The 17,852-nt window shown below is 56.3% G+C and overlaps 1 protein-coding gene across 3 annotated transcripts; it reads left to right on the top strand.

The window, feature by feature from the left end:
- Positions 1-616: 616 nt before the first annotated feature.
- On the top strand, positions 617-7,462 carry LOC129479009 (uncharacterized). Of its 3 annotated transcripts, XR_010119995.1 has the most exons (4): positions 617-796; positions 1,193-1,299; positions 2,062-4,437; positions 4,542-7,462. XR_010119995.1 is itself a non-coding variant. In XM_055271434.2 (3 exons), the coding sequence occupies exon 3, from the start codon at positions 2,640-2,642 to the stop codon at positions 3,264-3,266; it is 627 nt and encodes a 208-aa protein (XP_055127409.1). In that variant the 5' UTR covers positions 617-796; positions 1,193-1,299; positions 2,062-2,639; the 3' UTR covers positions 3,267-7,462. The 3 variants fall into 3 exon arrangements, 2 of the variants coding, with proteins under 2 accessions (XP_055127409.1, XP_055127408.1); XM_055271434.2 differs by having other exon boundaries at positions 2,062-7,462; XM_055271433.2 differs by lacking the exon at positions 617-796 and having other exon boundaries at positions 807-1,299; positions 2,062-7,462.
- The last annotated feature ends 10,390 nt before the right edge of the window (positions 7,463-17,852 follow it).

Consider the following 17,852-nt stretch of genomic DNA (forward strand, 5'->3'; position numbering starts at 1 on the left):
CTGGCTGCTCGTTCCCAAAGTGCCATTGTGACAGTGCTCGGTAAGGAGGGAATTGTGCTGAGATGTTAAGTGTATGTCTCTGTTTTCTCTCCAAGGGACCTGAGCCCATAAAAAATGAAGGGTACCTGTGATAAGCAGAAATCAGGCACTGCCTTAGAGGCATTTGCTTGGTAAGGAGTGAAGAAATAACAGAGATTATGAGACATTTTGATATGAGAAAACCTTGGGGATCATTGTGTTAAATACTTTCTATTTGATAGCAGAGAAAACTGATGCCAGAAAAGATAGTGCCCTCCCTGAGGACACTTAGAGGGCAAAGGAAGAGCTGGGGCTGCAGCTCTGGTTCACTGACTTCAGGTATTCTGGTCTATCAGGAACACTTCCAAACTTCTTCTTCTTTTTTTTACTTTTTTTTTTTTGAGACAGAGTCTCCCTCTGTCACCCAGGCTGGAGTACAGTGGTGCAATCATAACTCACTGTAACTTCCGACTCCTGGGCTCAAGCACTCCTCCTACCTTGGCCTCCCAAAGTGCTGGTTATTACAGGTGTGGGCCACTGTGTCAGCGATTCCGCGAGAGTCCGCGAGGTGGCGAGCGACCACCGCTCGGCCGCGAGCTCAGCGCTTCCCTCGCCGCTTCCCAACGGCCAGCAGAGGGCGCGCGCCTAGCGCTGAGCCCAACCGCCCCCTCCAACGGAAACAGGAGCAGACCGGGCGGGACCGGACCGCGGTTTGTGTCCAAGCCCAGCGGTGTTTGCGGCGGGTCCGGGGCCTGGAAGCGCTGGGGCGGCGCCAAGAGTGAGTAAGAAGTTCTGGAACAGCCTCAGTTCCAAAAAACTGAGTCACTTTGTTGCGGCATGAAATTTTGCCCCTAACTCGTGTCCCGGGGTGGCCCGGGAGCAGCGGGCCCTTCCTCTTCCGGGCTCCCTGGCCCCGGTCTTTGATGACTCAGAGCTCCTGCGGTCACCAAGCCGCTCTGGAGACTCATCGGAGCAGCTCCCCGATGCCGTCAGCTCTTTTCTGCAGTTACAGCCTCAGTTAATTTCCAAAGTCGCCCACTTTCAAAACAAGACCTTAGGAAGGGACAATATGTACGCATCTTCTTGCGGCCAGCAGCAGTGATGGCAACGCTGTAGGCACCTCCTTCCCTTAGGAAAAAGCCAAACATTTCACGAAGTCCTTCTGTGCTTTTAGACGAAACTGGAAAATGGCCTTCATTGGAAAAGCCCCAGTCCTCGGGGAGCAGATCCCCCATCTCTGGCAGTGCAGTGCTCCTGGGAGCTGTCTGGAACATTCCGCAAGTGAGTACTTTTACTTTTCTTTGGTGACAACTTTATAGGTTGAATGGAATTTGCCAAAATTTAGTTTCCCACTGTGCCCAACACTTGTACAGCTCTCAGAGCGTTGCAGTTACAGGATCTGCCCATGGCTTGATTTAAAATGTGGATATTTTGCTCACAATGGAATATTTAGCATGAATTTTGATTTTTAAAATGTCGCGTTAAGGCTGGGTGTGGTGCCTCACGCCTGTAATCTCAGCACTTTTGGAGGCCAAGGCGGGCAGATCACCTGAGGTCAGGGGTTGAAGATCAGCCTGGCCAACCTGGTGAAACCCCATCTCTACTAAAAATACAAAAATTAGGCAGGCATGGGGGCGGGTGCCTGTAATCCCAGCTACTGGGGAGGCTGAGGCAGGAGAATTACTTGAACCTGGGAGGCAGAGGTTGCAGTGAGCCGAGATCTTGCCACTGCACTCCAGCCTGAGCGACAGAGAAAGATTCCGTCCAAAAAATAATAATAAAATAAAATAAAATAAAATGTTGCATTACTATGTTACTTTTTCATGGGAATAGTAACAAATGAAGCTAGCAGGCCTGATGAAATCCCAGCACTGTAGCAATCGCTCCATGAAGATGAGCCGCGCTGCCCGTTCCCTCCCCACTGCATATCTAGGGGCCCTCAGTGGCTCCGGTGGTTTCTTCCTAGGCTTACTTCATGGGGACTTCCAGGGGAGCCCGGCCTCAGGTAGGTGACTGCACTTCATCTGGGCTCTTCTTTTCCAGCGGTCACTCCTCTGCCCTGCATTGGCCTTGACCACATGACCCAGAGGCACAGGGAGAAGCCTCCTTGGATGCTTGGCAAGTGACTTCAGTGGCTGAGAGTGTCTAAGGAAAGCCGGGAACACTGCACACTTCCTGCAGATGGCGGGGCAGACCTCTGTGCAAGAGTGCCTGAAGGGGATCCCCCGTGGTGCTTCCTGGTCCAGGGAGGTCACAGAGCGCTCCTCCACCCTGAGCACAAGGGGTCCCACCAAGGACAAGGACAAGATTCAGCACGTCGCACGCAGAACAGCTACCTGGAGCCACAGGCCACTTTACAAAAAGGGAGTTTGCAGGCCAGAAGCCACCCCTGCAGCATTGTCTTTGTGCTCCAAGAGAAGCCCTGGCACACACTTCTGCTCAGATGGAACCACTGTACCCTCAGTGTCCTTGTCAGTACCAGCTGGTGACTTTCCTACTCAAACCCTTCCCTCACTCTCTGCCTCATTTTCTCAAGGTGCCGTGTTTGCCTGAAAGGACACTGGCAGCCAGCAGTGGTGGCGGCTGGTCCTCTAGATGGGCACGAATGCCATTGGCAGGCAATGGGGCAGACTCCATGGAAAGATGCTTCCCTTCCTCAAGGTATGCACTCTGCGGGGAGACCTCATTGTCAAGTTCAGAGTTACGCTGCAGACCGCACAGCACCTCGCCTGCTTCCAGGACCTGCTCCGGTCAGCCCAGGACCAACCACAGCAGGACCCCCCATCCTGTGCTCACCCAGGGCTTGTCCATGGCACTGGAAACTCCTTCCTGTTCCCGATCGCCCTCTGGGCAAGGAGTGGGCAGGGACATGTGGCTCGTGCCGAGGTCTAATACTGTGTTCCCAGCATGGAAGCAGGTGCCCTGAAGAGGAGTGGGGACACTTCTTGTGGCATGCCGGATTCCGTGTAGAAAGCTGTGACTGTCACCCCTCCTCCCCACTCGGTTTTGTTAGTGGACCTTTCCCTGGCCCTTCTCTCCTTGGCCCACTCTTGGCAGGAGAGAGGAGGAGAGGATCTCACTTTCCACCTGCACCGGCCACACCCTCGGTCTGCGGGGTTCTCAGCAGCTGGCCAGGGATGCTCCACACCTGGTGGTCAAGTAACCATCTCCTCACTCTGGGCATCTGTGCCCTCTCTGGGGTTGGAACAGGAAAGAAAGCCGAGACCTTTATGTGGGACTTGAGTTGAGACTCAATTCTGTAGAGTCAGGGGTGAGGAGGAGCCAGGCCTCCTGTGTGCTCTCCATACCCCAGAGCCGGGTGCCCAGTTCCATGGGTCCTGATGGACAGAAGGGAAGAACGGGGGGGGGGCTGCTGCACCATGGGTAGTAGTGCAGGGGGAGCCGCCTCCGGCTGAATGCCCAGGGACTCCTGGGGGCTGCTGGCCCCGGTCCCAGCAGTGGGTCCTGTTTCTTCTTTCCCCTCAGAATGCAGGGTCCACCACCCCCAAACGTCCCCTCCACATTTGGTGAAATAGGAAGTTCCATGGCTCTTACCCTTCTTTTAGGGTGACTGAGAGATTTATTTTCACAGAAGCCTCAGTGGCCTGGTCTGTACCCACCTCTGCATGTGGTTGCAGAAAGTGAAGGATTGTCAGGGAGCAGGGCAGATGTTTAGTGGATCTGTGTCCTTGGTCAAAGTTTTGTTTTTCCTCCAGAAGAAAAAGGCTTGTGAACATGCCACCGTATTCTTCATTCCTTCTTTTGGAAATGTATGAAGAACGGGTGGCATTTTGGAGTCACTGGCCTGTGAACAGTTGGCCCAGAGGAAGAGTTAGATGTGGGTGGGTGTGGCCGCCTCTGACCCTCCCTAGCCCAGGTGTGTGTGGGCAGCCCAGGCAGGCACTCGGGAAAGGTGAGGTGGAGCCTTGCACGCTCTGAGCACAAAGTCCTGGGAACCCTTAAACCCAAGCACTGCCTTGACAGCAGCCAACATGGCTGATAGAAGAGACACGAAGTCCAGCTGATGCCAGACAGAGGGCGTCACTAGAGAGCCATGCTACATGGGGTTGGAGCAGAATTTCGGGATAGTGATGGCAAGCCTCCTCCCAAGCCAGCTGGGGAGTATGGAGAGGGGGTGGCCGGAGGAACCTGGCATCCCCGGGTTAGTACCACAGAGGTGGCTCCGCCTGCAGCTCGGCCTCTGCCTCATCCTGACTCCCCCTGCTTTGGCCATGGCTCTTCTTGTCCTTCCCTCTTCTCAGTGCAGGAGGACCCTGAATCAAATGCCTGATCTACGTTTTCACTTTACCCTCGGATGAAGCTTGTGGTGAACCCCAGGGCTCTGTGTGTCTCCTGAGTCTCTGCAGACCTCGGGTCCGGGACCCAGAGACTCTTCTCCCTGGGGCAGGAGGCACTGGGGTGTGTAGACGGGGGTGTCCTGGGGCACAGTAGCTGACAGGGGGACTTCCTAGCTTTCTGGCCCTTTCCAACTCTGAGTGTGACCTTCCTTTTCTTGATCACAGCCCCCAACTTCGGAGCCTGCTAGAGCCTGCAGAATTTGGCTTCATCATCTGCCTCTGTGAGGAAAGGCGGGGCCTGGCAGTCCAGTGAATCTTGTATATTTGCTCCCCACCTCGGTGGTGAATACATTCTTGGGTGGTGAATACATTCTCTCCTTGCCTTCACTCTAGAAAGGTCCCCTGTTTTGTGATGTAGGATGTGGTCAATGACTGACTCGTTCTTCAAGTGTCAATATCCCTCTGGACCATAGACGCAGCTCTGCTTTCTGGTGTTCCTGGGCTCTGCACACAGCAGGAGCCACTCTGGGCTCTGTGAGATGCATCTTCTGACTCACTTTCTTCTTGTTGGCTCTTTTCCATGCGTCTTCTGCCACTGCCCTGTTCTGGGTGGGAGGCTGTCACACTGTGGTTGGGGGTCCCCTCTCCTGCCTCCCCTCTTTGATCCTTTTCTGTGAGGGTCTGCTGGGGTCCTGTGTGTCGTGCATTGTTGATAGATTCCTGTCGTGCTTGCTGTCCTCCCCATTCTAAGGGACCTCTGATTGCCTGTGAGCAGTTTACAGGGGCCTCTCCTGGCCCCTTCACCCAAGGAATTCCCGCAATGCGTGAGTTTGTGAGGCGGAACCTGGGAGTATGTGACGTCAGGTGAGAAGGGAGGGCCCGTCCTAGTCCGGTGGGCTCCTCTAACAAAGTACATTAGCCTGGGGAGTTACTAACGCCCAAAATGTGTTGTCAAAGTTCTGAAGGCTGAGAAGTCCAAGATCAAGATGCCTGAGGATTCAGTGCCTGGTGAGGACCCATTCCTTAGGGCAGTGCCTCTAGCTGTGTCCTCATGTGGCCGAAGGGGACAAGGGAGGTTGCGGGAGCCTGTTTGATGAGAGCACGAGCTTCCTTCAGGAGGGGATTATTGAGAAAGTCTGTCTGGTTTCAGGGCATTCCCAAGGCCCCACCTGTTCATTCTACCCCATTGGGAATTAGGCTTCAACATATAAATTTGGGAGACACTGACATTTAGGCCATAGTGCGTCAAAGGCAAAGTGAGGCCGAGTGTGGAAAACATCCCAGAATCTGGATGTGGCCCAGGCAGAAGGAAACTCAAAGTGATGGGGTGACTCATGGTCCCTGGTCTGTGTAGGACTCAGCGGGGAGGATGGCCCTGGGCACAGTGGCGGTGTCTGTTGGAGGATGATAGGGAACATGTTGGTGGGGGGAGGGTGGAGCCCACTATGAGTGGCAACTCCCTGGGGGCACAGGAAGCAAAGCTAGAGGTGGCTCCCATCTCCCCTCCTTGCACACAGTGTCACCTCTGTGGTGGCCCTGTCATCCGCCTCAGTTCACAGGTGTTGCTGTGACAACTCCTCAGATTACCTTCAAAAGGAGGCTTGTGCAGGTGCCTGCAGGAGCCAGGAGGTGGAAATGCATCCTGAGTGTCCAGCGATAGGCCAGCCTGGCAGGGGTCCTCGGCCCCACAGTCCCAATGACTGCCTCAGAAATGGGCAGAGAGCATACTTGGTTCTAGCTTGCAAGGCCCACATCTCAGAGCCGCGGACAGTCATGAAGGGTCCGTGAACGTGGAGAGGAGGCAAAAATGACCCATGAACCTCAGGCCGCTGTGCTGCCATCCAGCCAAGTGCAGCACCAGCCCTTCGGGCCTCGAGATCCTCTACCCTTCTCTGGGCCTTGCTAATTTCCTCCTCCAGCTCCTCAGTGTGTGTATGCACATACACACCTGCACGCATGCACATGCACACCCAGTGCAATTTCTCTCTGCTCGCATGTACTCCCCAAAATTCAATGAGTTCCTCTTTCCTCCTCAGAGATATAGACCCGGGCCCCATCTCAGCCTGCAGAGGCCTGAATCTTTCCCAGGATTGTTTTCTATTTCTCAGGTCCTGCTTTAAAACAAAACCTAAAACTTAAACAAACTAAAACGCTTTCTGAAAAGAGTAATACACCAACATAAAGTCCGGGTATCCTAAGCATGCTGTGTGTATGTTGTCTGAAATTGAATATGCTGTGAAACCACCACCTGTGTTGAAATGCAGTGTTTCCCAAGACCTGGGGGCTCTCTCCAGTTGCTAATTGTGATCACCTCTCCCGATCACCGCTGAGTCCTGTAGGTCACCTTCTCCTGACCTATTACGCCACTGATTGCTTATGCTGGGCACAATTTTATACCCTTGGTGTTGTTCAGTCTAATCATCCCCATAACCCTATGAGATGATCATTCCCATATGACAGAGGAGAAAACTTGGGGACACAGGGGCTATGTCCTGGCCAAGGCCTCACTGGCAGCAAAAGGCAGAGCAGGAATCCAGCCAGGAGCCCCAGCACAGTCCTGTTCTTCCCCCACTAAACTGGGCTGTGAAATATATCATGACAGTTTGGAAAACGGGCTAACTGCATGCTGAGGGAGGTGGTGATGGATACCCACTTCTTTTCATGGGAAGGTGAGGTGTCTCCATGCCCCCCTCAGGTCTAGCCTTTCTCTGTGGCTCAGAACCTTGGGAAAGTGGGAGGCTCAGAGGAGGAAAGGGACTTACTTGCCCAAGGGCCACAGCTGCTAAGTGGCAGGTAAGGGACCGTTATTCTCCTGTCCCTTTCACAGAGGACAGGAGGAAAGTGAGGCCAGGTGGTGTACATGAGTTTAGCATCTTTTCTGCAGCAGGCCCAGATCAGCTTTGCACATGGTGCTGACCTCAAATTCAGCCCTAGAGGGGCCTGTCTCTGCCCTGAGTGAGTATTGAGGTGCACGCTTCTTCCCCTTTGTTCTGTCCATTTCCAAAAATGTGAACACACACCTCCAACATGTTTCTGTGTATATTATTGTGTGCATAGATACTACCATTGTGAAATATTATGCAGATTCATAATGCACTATGCCATTGAAAATTTCAAAAGAAATGTGTAATAAACATTTAAAATATTTCTGTTCTCAATTGTTAAGGAATATAATCAGGTTCTCTGCAAAATACTATGGTTTAAAAATAACAAAGATAATATGGATATTAATAATGTTTTCTCAACGGAATGATGGAGAATTCTTCAGTTTTCCTGTAGGGATTTAATTTTTGAATTGAGATTTTGGGTAAGATATCTTTAGGATAAAATATGTGCACACAAGAAAATAGCATATTTTTCCTAAAAATTTGTTTTTTATGCATTATTATATACACATAAAAATAGTCTTATTTTGGCTGGGCATAGTGGCTCATGCCTGTAATCCCAGCACCTTGGGAGGCTGAGGCAGGTAGATCATCTGAGTTCAGGAGTTTGAGAACAGCGTGGTCAACATGGTGAAACCCCATCTCTATTGAAAATACAAAAAAAATTAGACGGGCAAGGGGCGGGCACCTGTAATCCCAGCTACTTGGGAGACTGAGGCAGGAGAATCGCTTGAACCCAGGAGGTGGAGGTTGCAGTGAGCCAAGATAGCGCTGTTGCACTCCAGCCTGGGCAATAAGAGCGAAATTCCGTCTTAAAAAAAAGAAAGAAGTAGTTTTATTTCAAAATTAGAAGCAAATAGAAAATAAATATATCCTGCTATAGAGACTTGTGTTTGGATGCTTATGACCTCCTGTAAATGCAGTTCCTCCCTCATCCCATCTAAGTATCCTTCCTCAGCCTCCTCAAATTGGAGCCTGCATCATCAGAACCACGTGGAAGGCTCTAAAAACATTGGCGGCATAGAGGGAGACCCTATCTCCAAAAAACAAAACAAAAAAAATCCTTTATTTTTAATGGGATAAAGAGTTAAATGGTAGTTAGATATTCAAGTTTTGTATGCTCCATGAACAAACAAAAAAACACGACACTTGATGGAGACTGCAGGCCTGTGTTCTGTACCTGGCTTTGAGGCAGTGATTGGATGGGATGGTGTGCTTCCTGTGCCTGTCCTGTCCGCTGTGTGTTTAATTTACTCTCAGCTGGCCATTGTTCTTTCTATGATCTTATTTTCCAGGCATTGTCCTAGGACCCAAGGTCTCTTACATCCTTACATGTAAGAATTCTGATAAGAATTGAGAGAGTAGAAGCTATTTTTCCTATGACTTAGAACTTTGGGAGAAGTTTAAAGGGAGATACTGCATGTATTCTGTGTCATCATCTAATTTCTACAGACCCTTCTTAAGGAACTGACATTAATGTTGTACTTAATTCTTCAGGCAGTGTGAATAGTATTCCTTTTTATGTCTCTGCCTATGCCTAGGAAAATTTTGTACCTTACAAAAAGAAAAAACATATATTCAAGAGAACCTTACATTCTGCTCCACCGTACTCACGTTGCCCTGCCATGGATATCCAGGAAGCACTCCACCTCTCTCTCGGAAACTTTGTGCCCTTTGACCCACATCTCGCACTGGCATCCTTTCCCTGCCCCTACACCTGCCCCTACCCCGGCCCCAGGCCCAGCCAACCACCTTTCTCCTCTCTACTTTCGTGATCCTCACCGCTTTCCATCCCACACCCCAAGGAGATCACGCAATACGGGTCGGATGGGCCTGGCTGACTTCACTGGGCACCATGACTTTTGGGTCCACGCACGACGTCTCGGACGACAGGCTTTCCTTTCCCTTCCCTGACGCGTTTCTTCTGCGAACCCTATTCCTTTATCCTTCTCTAGTCATCTGCTGATGGCTACCTAGGTCCATTCCACGTCCCGGTTACAGGCAGCGTGCCGACAACCAACACAGCAGGACGCATATTTGCCCCACATCCCGATTTTGTGTCCTTAGGCGATACGTCCGGAAGTGCGATGACTGGATCCCAGTTCCAGCAGTGATTTCTTGAGCAACCCCCGTATCGCCCTCGACCACCCCTCGACCAGCCCTTACTGTGTTGGCACCTCCCCCACCCAGCTGGCCTCTCGGCCCTGTCCTCAGGCCTCACTCCTCGCTGCACCAGGTCCAAGGTGGAGAGAGCGAGCCTGAGACGTCGGTGAAAGCCGTCAGGGCGTGACCGGATCCCATGGCACCGGCCCTGCGGACATTCCATTTCCTTTCGCCTGCTTCCTTTCTGACGGACGCCTCCGCGCACGTCGTTTCTAAGACTCGCCTGGGACAGCCTGCGCCTCGCACGTCTGACTCTCCCTGTCTTCTCTTACCGAGTTTCTCCTCCCCGCACCCCGCCGGGTCCTGCCTAGAGTGGTGCCCCTTCCTTGATTCACGTGCTCACCGAGCGAGCGACGCGGAGGGCTGTGGCGATACGCACACGATGATCCCATGCGCAGCCCGGTGGGATGGTCCCGATCTCAGAACAACACCCGTCGGGTACACAAAGGGGAGGGGAAAATCAGACCGTGAGGCCTAGGAGGAACGAACTCAAACCTGGCTGGTCGTGGGCAAAATGTGGCCCTCTGGCCCACTCTCCTCTGCTGCCTGTTTCTCGATAGAAAACTAAGTGGGGACGAAAGCACACCCCGTCCTTTCCGAACGTCCGTAGATGCATTCCTGCCGCCGTGGCGGAAATGCGTTTTTCCTCCGCAGACTGCAGGAGGAAGAGAACGTGCGGGACTCGGTCTCCCTTCACTCGAAATTGGCCCGACCCTCGGCATGGTGCGCACACACCCAAACACAAGCGCGCGCGCACACACACACACGCAGGTGCACACCAGGAAGTGGAGAAATCGTCAAACGCAGAGGTAGAGAGGACTTCGAAATGGGCAACGAAGTAGGGCACTTTTCTTTGAAATTACCGTGAAGCCCAGAGCTACCTTTGTCTCTGTTCTGCCACTCCGCAAAATTGCTCATCGCTTGCTGGAGAGGGAGTGCCAGGGAGCCAGGGAGAAAGCGGAACCCCTCCAATCCGCCTAACCTAATCAAGGCAGCCTGCCCCTGTGGGCGTGTCCGCAGCCAACCCTCCTGGGAACACCCAGCCGGGGGTCCTGGCTCCCTGTAAAAGCCCGCCGGCTGCTGAGCCCAAGCGGCCATTTCCCCGTTTGCGCTGCTCAGGCTGCCAGAGGGTAGAGCCTCCTCGCCCGGGATCACAGAGCTCTTTCCTGGATGGGGAACCTGTCCTCTGAAGCGGAGGGAGAAGACAGACCTCCCTGTGGAAAGCAGGGGAAGATGGAGAGCCGCAAGAATCGGGAGGGCTCTGAGAGAGGACGAGGTGAGTGAGGGTCGAGTGTCTTGTCTGTGCGGATTGGTGTGTGGAGGGGGTGGCAGGGGGCCAGGGAGGCAGGAGAGTTAGAGCTGGGGTGACAAAGAGTAGAGCAGCGGCCCCCGCCCCACGGGCCCTGATCCGGCAGGTGCTGGGGAAACGTAGGGTCAAAGAAAGGCAGACTTTTGGTGTGGTGGGTGGCTCCGCCAGCTGAGCCAACCTCTGGGTGCGCCCGCGGAGGAGGGTTTGCTGGAGGGTGCCAGGCAGCTGGGGAACAGCCAGAGTCAGGAGACAGGAAGGGACCCGGGGAGTGGGGCCTGGAGGTCTTGGGCAGCTGGAGAAAGAGGAGTGGGTGGGGGGCACACCTGGGAGCAGAGCCATTCCTGCCTTGAGGTCACTCTGGGAGCTTGGCCCTTGCAACCCTCCCGCAGCCGTCTACGGACGGGTCATGGCCCACTCACTGTCGACCTCCTCTTCCCCCGCAGCTTTCAGCGGGCACAGCCGGGAGGCCTCTGCGTCCAGGCACAAACGGTGGAGAAGCCCGGACGGCTCCCCTCGCAGTCCAGGCAGAGAAACCGGAAACCGAGGGCGGAAGGTCAAGCCACGACCAGGCCCGGCCGGAGAGAGAGGCCACGACACGCCCGAGTCCAGCAGAGCACGACGCCCCCACGAGCGCCGAGGAGGCAGGTTTAGGGGCTGGGAGCTTGGACGGGTGGGGAGGAGGGCGCAGGGCCCCGGGAAGGGGAGCGGGGAGTGGGGGGTCCCGAGGGGGCCGAGGAAGCCCCCAGTGCGCCAGGAACCCGGGCCTCCGGTGGCCCCAGATGAGATGTGCTTCAAGTTTGAAAGGGCGGAGAAGAAGGCACCCCGGACGGGGCACCGGAGTCCCCACGATGCAGGAAGGGGCCAAGAGGATGGGGCGTGGAGGCCAGCTGCGGAGGGGTGGGGGATGGAGGGCAGGGGGAGGCGGGGTCGGGAGGGGCTTTGGGACCTCGGAAATGGGTCCCCTAGCGCTGCGCGCAGTCCCTCTGACACCTCCCGCTCTGTCTCCCGCGCAGGTTCTGTTCCCAGCCCGAGGCGCCTGGAGGAGCCAAAGCACGGGCCTAGATCGCCAGGGAGGAAGAGCGGCCCGCAACGCCGCGTTGACGTCCGGGAGGAGCGACCCACCTCCCCAAAGCGCCGCCGACGCCACTCCCCAGAAGCCTGGGTCTCCCTCCCGTGCCCCCTCTCGCGAGTCGTCAACCACCTGGGCGGGCTGGAGGTGGCCCTGGGCGAGCTTCGGGCCCCGGGGGGCGCCTTCCTCCCGGGGCCCGCCGGCGGCACGCAGCCCAGCGCCTCGCAGCGCGCCTGGCTCACCTGGCAGCTGGCGCACGCCGGGGCCGCCCTGCACTGGGCGCTGGCCACGCTCGACAACCTGCTGGCTGCGGGGCCGCCGCCCTTTGCGCCCGCTCCCGGGTGGCCTTAGGTGCGCACGGGAGCCAGCACCCTCGCCTTGGGAAAGCTCGAACCCTCTGCCCCAGAGGCGATTCCGACTCTGCACTGCAAACTCTACGGCGCCCTGCAGGACGGCGGCCTCCTGCGCTTGGACGCCAGGAGCTTCCCGGCAGCAGCAGAGCAGAAAGAAGCAGGGCCCCGCCCCAGTTCGCCTCCCGCCCGCTCACGGAGATACAGACCGCTGCCTAGCTCTGGAAGCCCAGCTCTTGTTCCGGGCATCCTCAGGAAGACACGGTTTTTCCTTCTGGGGGCTCACCACATCTGGGACTTTGACGACTCGGGACCTCTCTCCCATTGAATGTTTGTGCGTTTTCTGGGAAAGTGAAATGTCTAACCTTGTTTTTACTCTAACTCGCTACTTTGAATCTTCGCTGTGTGTCTCTCTAATCACCTAGCCTTGCTTCTCACCTAAGTAAGGCTCTCTCTAGCTGGCAATGCTGGACAAACTCCAACTGACCCCTTAATTTACAAGACGCTAAGGGCTCCCTACCCAAGCCCCTTCCAAAGGAGTTGATCTGTGTAAGCAGATCCTCAGCATTTCAAGGGAACCCAATCAACTGATAAGGTACTGGCACAGTGTATGAAGTTCCCGGGATTTCTCTCAAAGAGATGACAACATAAAGCCTTGAGTTCCTGTCCGGCATAGCACCTATATCTAAGTGCAATGAAGGATTTAGAGCCCTGCACCTGGTACCCTTGCTCTTTGTAACCACTTGTCTTTTAAATTATCTCTCTATAACCATTTGTCTCTTTTGATTCCTGCATGGTTTTACTTCTGTAGAATTACTGCATTTGAGTTTCCCTCCCCTTCCTACACCAAGGTATAAAAGTTAATCAAGCCCCTTCCTCGGGGCCGAGAGAATTTTGAGCGTTAGCCATCTCTTTGGTACCGGCTTCAATAAAGGATTCTTAATTAGTCTCAAAGTGTAGCATTTTCTCTAACTTCTGTGGGTATAACCAAAGGAAGAGGTGTGGGCTTTGGTGGTGGACGTGTGATTGTCCTTCTTTGAGCCGAGAGCGTTGAGAAGCCTACCCGGAGTGACACCCGGATAGAGACCCAGCCATGTCGAGTCGCGGAAGTGGGGGTGGGGGCTTGGGGAGGTACCTGGCCATAGGTGACTTGCAGGGGAAAGAGAAATGCCCCCGCCACAGGTCATTTGCAATGGAAAGGAAAATGCCTGGTCGGTCAGCTTCTTCGCGTGTCCCAAGAAATGTCCTCGATGTTTCCAACCTCTGCCCCCAGGGTCAGGAAAATATTCCTGAGAGGGTTTGGTGAGCCTCTGGAATCTCTCCACCATTCCGTGTTTGCACCCTCGGCTTTGGCATGGATGACATGCATCCACGTTTTTGGAAAACAGTCGCCAAGTGATTAATGACCCTTGTGGCTACCTCTTCGAGTTTTGTGTGTGTATTTGTGTGTGTGTGTGTGTGTGTGCGTGCGCGCGCGCGCGTGTGTGTGTGTGTGTGTTCATACCAGCGTCCTATGCCTTGTTATTTAAACCTGGGATCTTCTCTCCCTAACTTCTAATGAACACCTGGGTAACTCTGGAGAAGGAGGTGGAAGGGGAATGTCCCACTGGGTGTCTCGGAACGGTGGCTTCTTTCTCGGGAAAAGAGGTGGGATGGAGAGAATTCACCCGAGCTCCTCAGAAAGGACCTGCACCGATGGCTGATAGGCAGCATGGGCTCAGGAGAGCAGGGAGAGTTAGGGGAGACACCCACGTGCCTGGAATAGTGGAAGGCCATTTGGAGCAAGCCTCAGATGGAGAGCTACGTATCCCGGTGTTCGGTCAATCCTTGTGAACCCGAGAGCGTTCCTACGGACGTCAGACTCTCTTAGAAGTGATCTCCCTTTGAAGTTTGGTCTTGCGATTTAATATTTCCTTCCCCCAACGGTGCCTTCAAGTATGAATGACAGTACATATGATACACATTTACCGAGTGTGACGTCTTCCTTAGGGAATTCACTAGAATCGGCCGAATTCACACAGTTATCACCCCACATGCGTCCCCTGTCCCTATCGGGAGAATTTTCAGCTCTACTCCCGTGGGTATATTCAAGAGAACCTTACATTCTGCTCCACCGTACTCACGTTGCCCTGCCATGGATATCCAGGAAGCACTCCACCTCTCTCTCGGAAACTTTGTGCCCTTTGACCCACATCTCGCACTGGCATCCTTTCCCTGCCCCTACACCTGCCCCTACCCCGGCCCCAGGCCCAGCCAACCACCTTTCTCCTCTCTACTTTCGTGATCCTCACCGCTTTCCATCCCACACCCCAAGGAGATCACGCAATACGGGTCGGATGGGCCTGGCTGACTTCACTGGGCACCATGACTTTTGGGTCCACGCACGACGTCTCGGACGACAGGCTTTCCTTTCCCTTCCCTGACGCGTTTCTTCTGCGAACCCTATTCCTTTATCCTTCTCTAGTCATCTGCTGATGGCTACCTAGGTCCATTCCACGTCCCGGTTACAGGCAGCGTGCCGACAACCAACACAGCAGGACGCATATTTGCCCCACATCCCGATTTTGTGTCCTTAGGCGATACGTCCGGAAGTGCGATGACTGGATCCCAGTTCCAGCAGTGATTTCTTGAGCAACCCCCGTATCGCCCTCGACCACCCCTCGACCAGCCCTTACTGTGTTGGCACCTCCCCCACCCAGCTGGCCTCTCGGCCCTGTCCTCAGGCCTCACTCCTCGCTGCACCAGGTCCAAGGTGGAGAGAGCGAGCCTGAGACGTCGGTGAAAGCCGTCAGGGCGTGACCGGATCCCATGGCACCGGCCCTGCGGACATTCCATTTCCTTTCGCCTGCTTCCTTTCTGACGGACGCCTCCGCGCACGTCGTTTCTAAGACTCGCCTGGGACAGCCTGCGCCTCGCACGTCTGACTCTCCCTGTCTTCTCTTACCGAGTTTCTCCTCCCCGCACCCCGCCGGGTCCTGCCTAGAGTGGTGCCCCTTCCTTGATTCACGTGCTCACCGAGCGAGCGACGCGGAGGGCTGTGGCGATACGCACACGATGATCCCATGCGCAGCCCGGTGGGATGGTCCCGATCTCAGAACAACACCCGTCGGGTACACAAAGGGGAGGGGAAAATCAGACCGTGAGGCCTAGGAGGAACGAACTCAAACCTGGCTGGTCGTGGGCAAAATGTGGCCCTCTGGCCCACTCTCCTCTGCTGCCTGTTTCTCGATAGAAAACTAAGTGGGGACGAAAGCACACCCCGTCCTTTCCGAACGTCCGTAGATGCATTCCTGCCGCCGTGGCGGAAATGCGTTTTTCCTCCGCAGACTGCAGGAGGAAGAGAACGTGCGGGACTCGGTCTCCCTTCACTCGAAATTGGCCCGACCCTCGGCATGGTGCGCACACACCCAAACACAAGCGCGCGCGCACACACACACACGCAGGTGCACACCAGGAAGTGGAGAAATCGTCAAACGCAGAGGTAGAGAGGACTTCGAAATGGGCAACGAAGTAGGGCACTTTTCTTTGAAATTACCGTGAAGCCCAGAGCTACCTTTGTCTCTGTTCTGCCACTCCGCAAAATTGCTCATCGCTTGCTGGAGAGGGAGTGCCAGGGAGCCAGGGAGAAAGCGGAACCCCTCCAATCCGCCTAACCTAATCAAGGCAGCCTGCCCCTGTGGGCGTGTCCGCAGCCAACCCTCCTGGGAACACCCAGCCGGGGGTCCTGGCTCCCTGTAAAAGCCCGCCGGCTGCTGAGCCCAAGCGGCCATTTCCCCGTTTGCGCTGCTCAGGCTGCCAGAGGGTAGAGCCTCCTCGCCCGGGATCACAGAGCTCTTTCCTGGATGGGGAACCTGTCCTCTGAAGCGGAGGGAGAAGACAGACCTCCCTGTGGAAAGCAGGGGAAGATGGAGAGCCGCAAGAATCGGGAGGGCTCTGAGAGAGGACGAGGTGAGTGAGGGTCGAGTGTCTTGTCTGTGCGGATTGGTGTGTGGAGGGGGTGGCAGGGGGCCAGGGAGGCAGGAGAGTTAGAGCTGGGGTGACAAAGAGTAGAGCAGCGGCCCCCGCCCCACGGGCCCTGATCCGGCAGGTGCTGGGGAAACGTAGGGTCAAAGAAAGGCAGACTTTTGGTGTGGTGGGTGGCTCCGCCAGCTGAGCCAACCTCTGGGTGCGCCCGCGGAGGAGGGTTTGCTGGAGGGTGCCAGGCAGCTGGGGAACAGCCAGAGTCAGGAGACAGGAAGGGACCCGGGGAGTGGGGCCTGGAGGTCTTGGGCAGCTGGAGAAAGAGGAGTGGGTGGGGGGCACACCTGGGAGCAGAGCCATTCCTGCCTTGAGGTCACTCTGGGAGCTTGGCCCTTGCAACCCTCCCGCAGCCGTCTACGGACGGGTCATGGCCCACTCACTGTCGACCTCCTCTTCCCCCGCAGCTTTCAGCGGGCACAGCCGGGAGGCCTCTGCGTCCAGGCACAAACGGTGGAGAAGCCCGGACGGCTCCCCTCGCAGTCCAGGCAGAGAAACCGGAAACCGAGGGCGGAAGGTCAAGCCACGACCAGGCCCGGCCGGAGAGAGAGGCCACGACACGCCCGAGTCCAGCAGAGCACGACGCCCCCACGAGCGCCGAGGAGGCAGGTTTAGGGGCTGGGAGCTTGGACGGGTGGGGAGGAGGGCGCAGGGCCCCGGGAAGGGGAGCGGGGAGTGGGGGGTCCCGAGGGGGCCGAGGAAGCCCCCAGTGCGCCAGGAACCCGGGCCTCCGGTGGCCCCAGATGAGATGTGCTTCAAGTTTGAAAGGGCGGAGAAGAAGGCACCCCGGACGGGGCACCGGAGTCCCCACGATGCAGGAAGGGGCCAAGAGGATGGGGCGTGGAGGCCAGCTGCGGAGGGGTGGGGGATGGAGGGCAGGGGGAGGCGGGGTCGGGAGGGGCTTTGGGACCTCGGAAATGGGTCCCCTAGCGCTGCGCGCAGTCCCTCTGACACCTCCCGCTCTGTCTCCCGCGCAGGTTCTGTTCCCAGCCCGAGGCGCCTGGAGGAGCCAAAGCACGGGCCTAGATCGCCAGGGAGGAAGAGCGGCCCGCAACGCCGCGTTGACGTCCGGGAGGAGCGACCCACCTCCCCAAAGCGCCGCCGACGCCACTCCCCAGAAGCCTGGGTCTCCCTCCCGTGCCCCCTCTCGCGAGTCGTCAACCACCTGGGCGGGCTGGAGGTGGCCCTGGGCGAGCTTCGGGCCCCGGGGGGCGCCTTCCTCCCGGGGCCCGCCGGCGGCACGCAGCCCAGCGCCTCGCAGCGCGCCTGGCTCACCTGGCAGCTGGCGCACGCCGGGGCCGCCCTGCACTGGGCGCTGGCCACGCTCGACAACCTGCTGGCTGCGGGGCCGCCGCCCTTTGCGCCCGCTCCCGGGTGGCCTTAGGTGCGCACGGGAGCCAGCACCCTCGCCTTGGGAAAGCTCGAACCCTCTGCCCCAGAGGCGATTCCGACTCTGCACTGCAAACTCTACGGCGCCCTGCAGGACGGCGGCCTCCTGCGCTTGGACGCCAGGAGCTTCCCGGCAGCAGCAGAGCAGAAAGAAGCAGGGCCCCGCCCCAGTTCGCCTCCCGCCCGCTCACGGAGATACAGACCGCTGCCTAGCTCTGGAAGCCCAGCTCTTGTTCCGGGCATCCTCAGGAAGACACGGTTTTTCCTTCTGGGGGCTCACCACATCTGGGACTTTGACGACTCGGGACCTCTCTCCCATTGAATGTTTGTGCGTTTTCTGGGAAAGTGAAATGT

The sequence above is a fragment of the Symphalangus syndactylus genome, chromosome 3 (assembly GCF_028878055.3).
Source record: "Symphalangus syndactylus isolate Jambi chromosome 3, NHGRI_mSymSyn1-v2.1_pri, whole genome shotgun sequence".
NCBI classification, from domain to species: Eukaryota; Metazoa; Chordata; class Mammalia; order Primates; family Hylobatidae; genus Symphalangus; species Symphalangus syndactylus.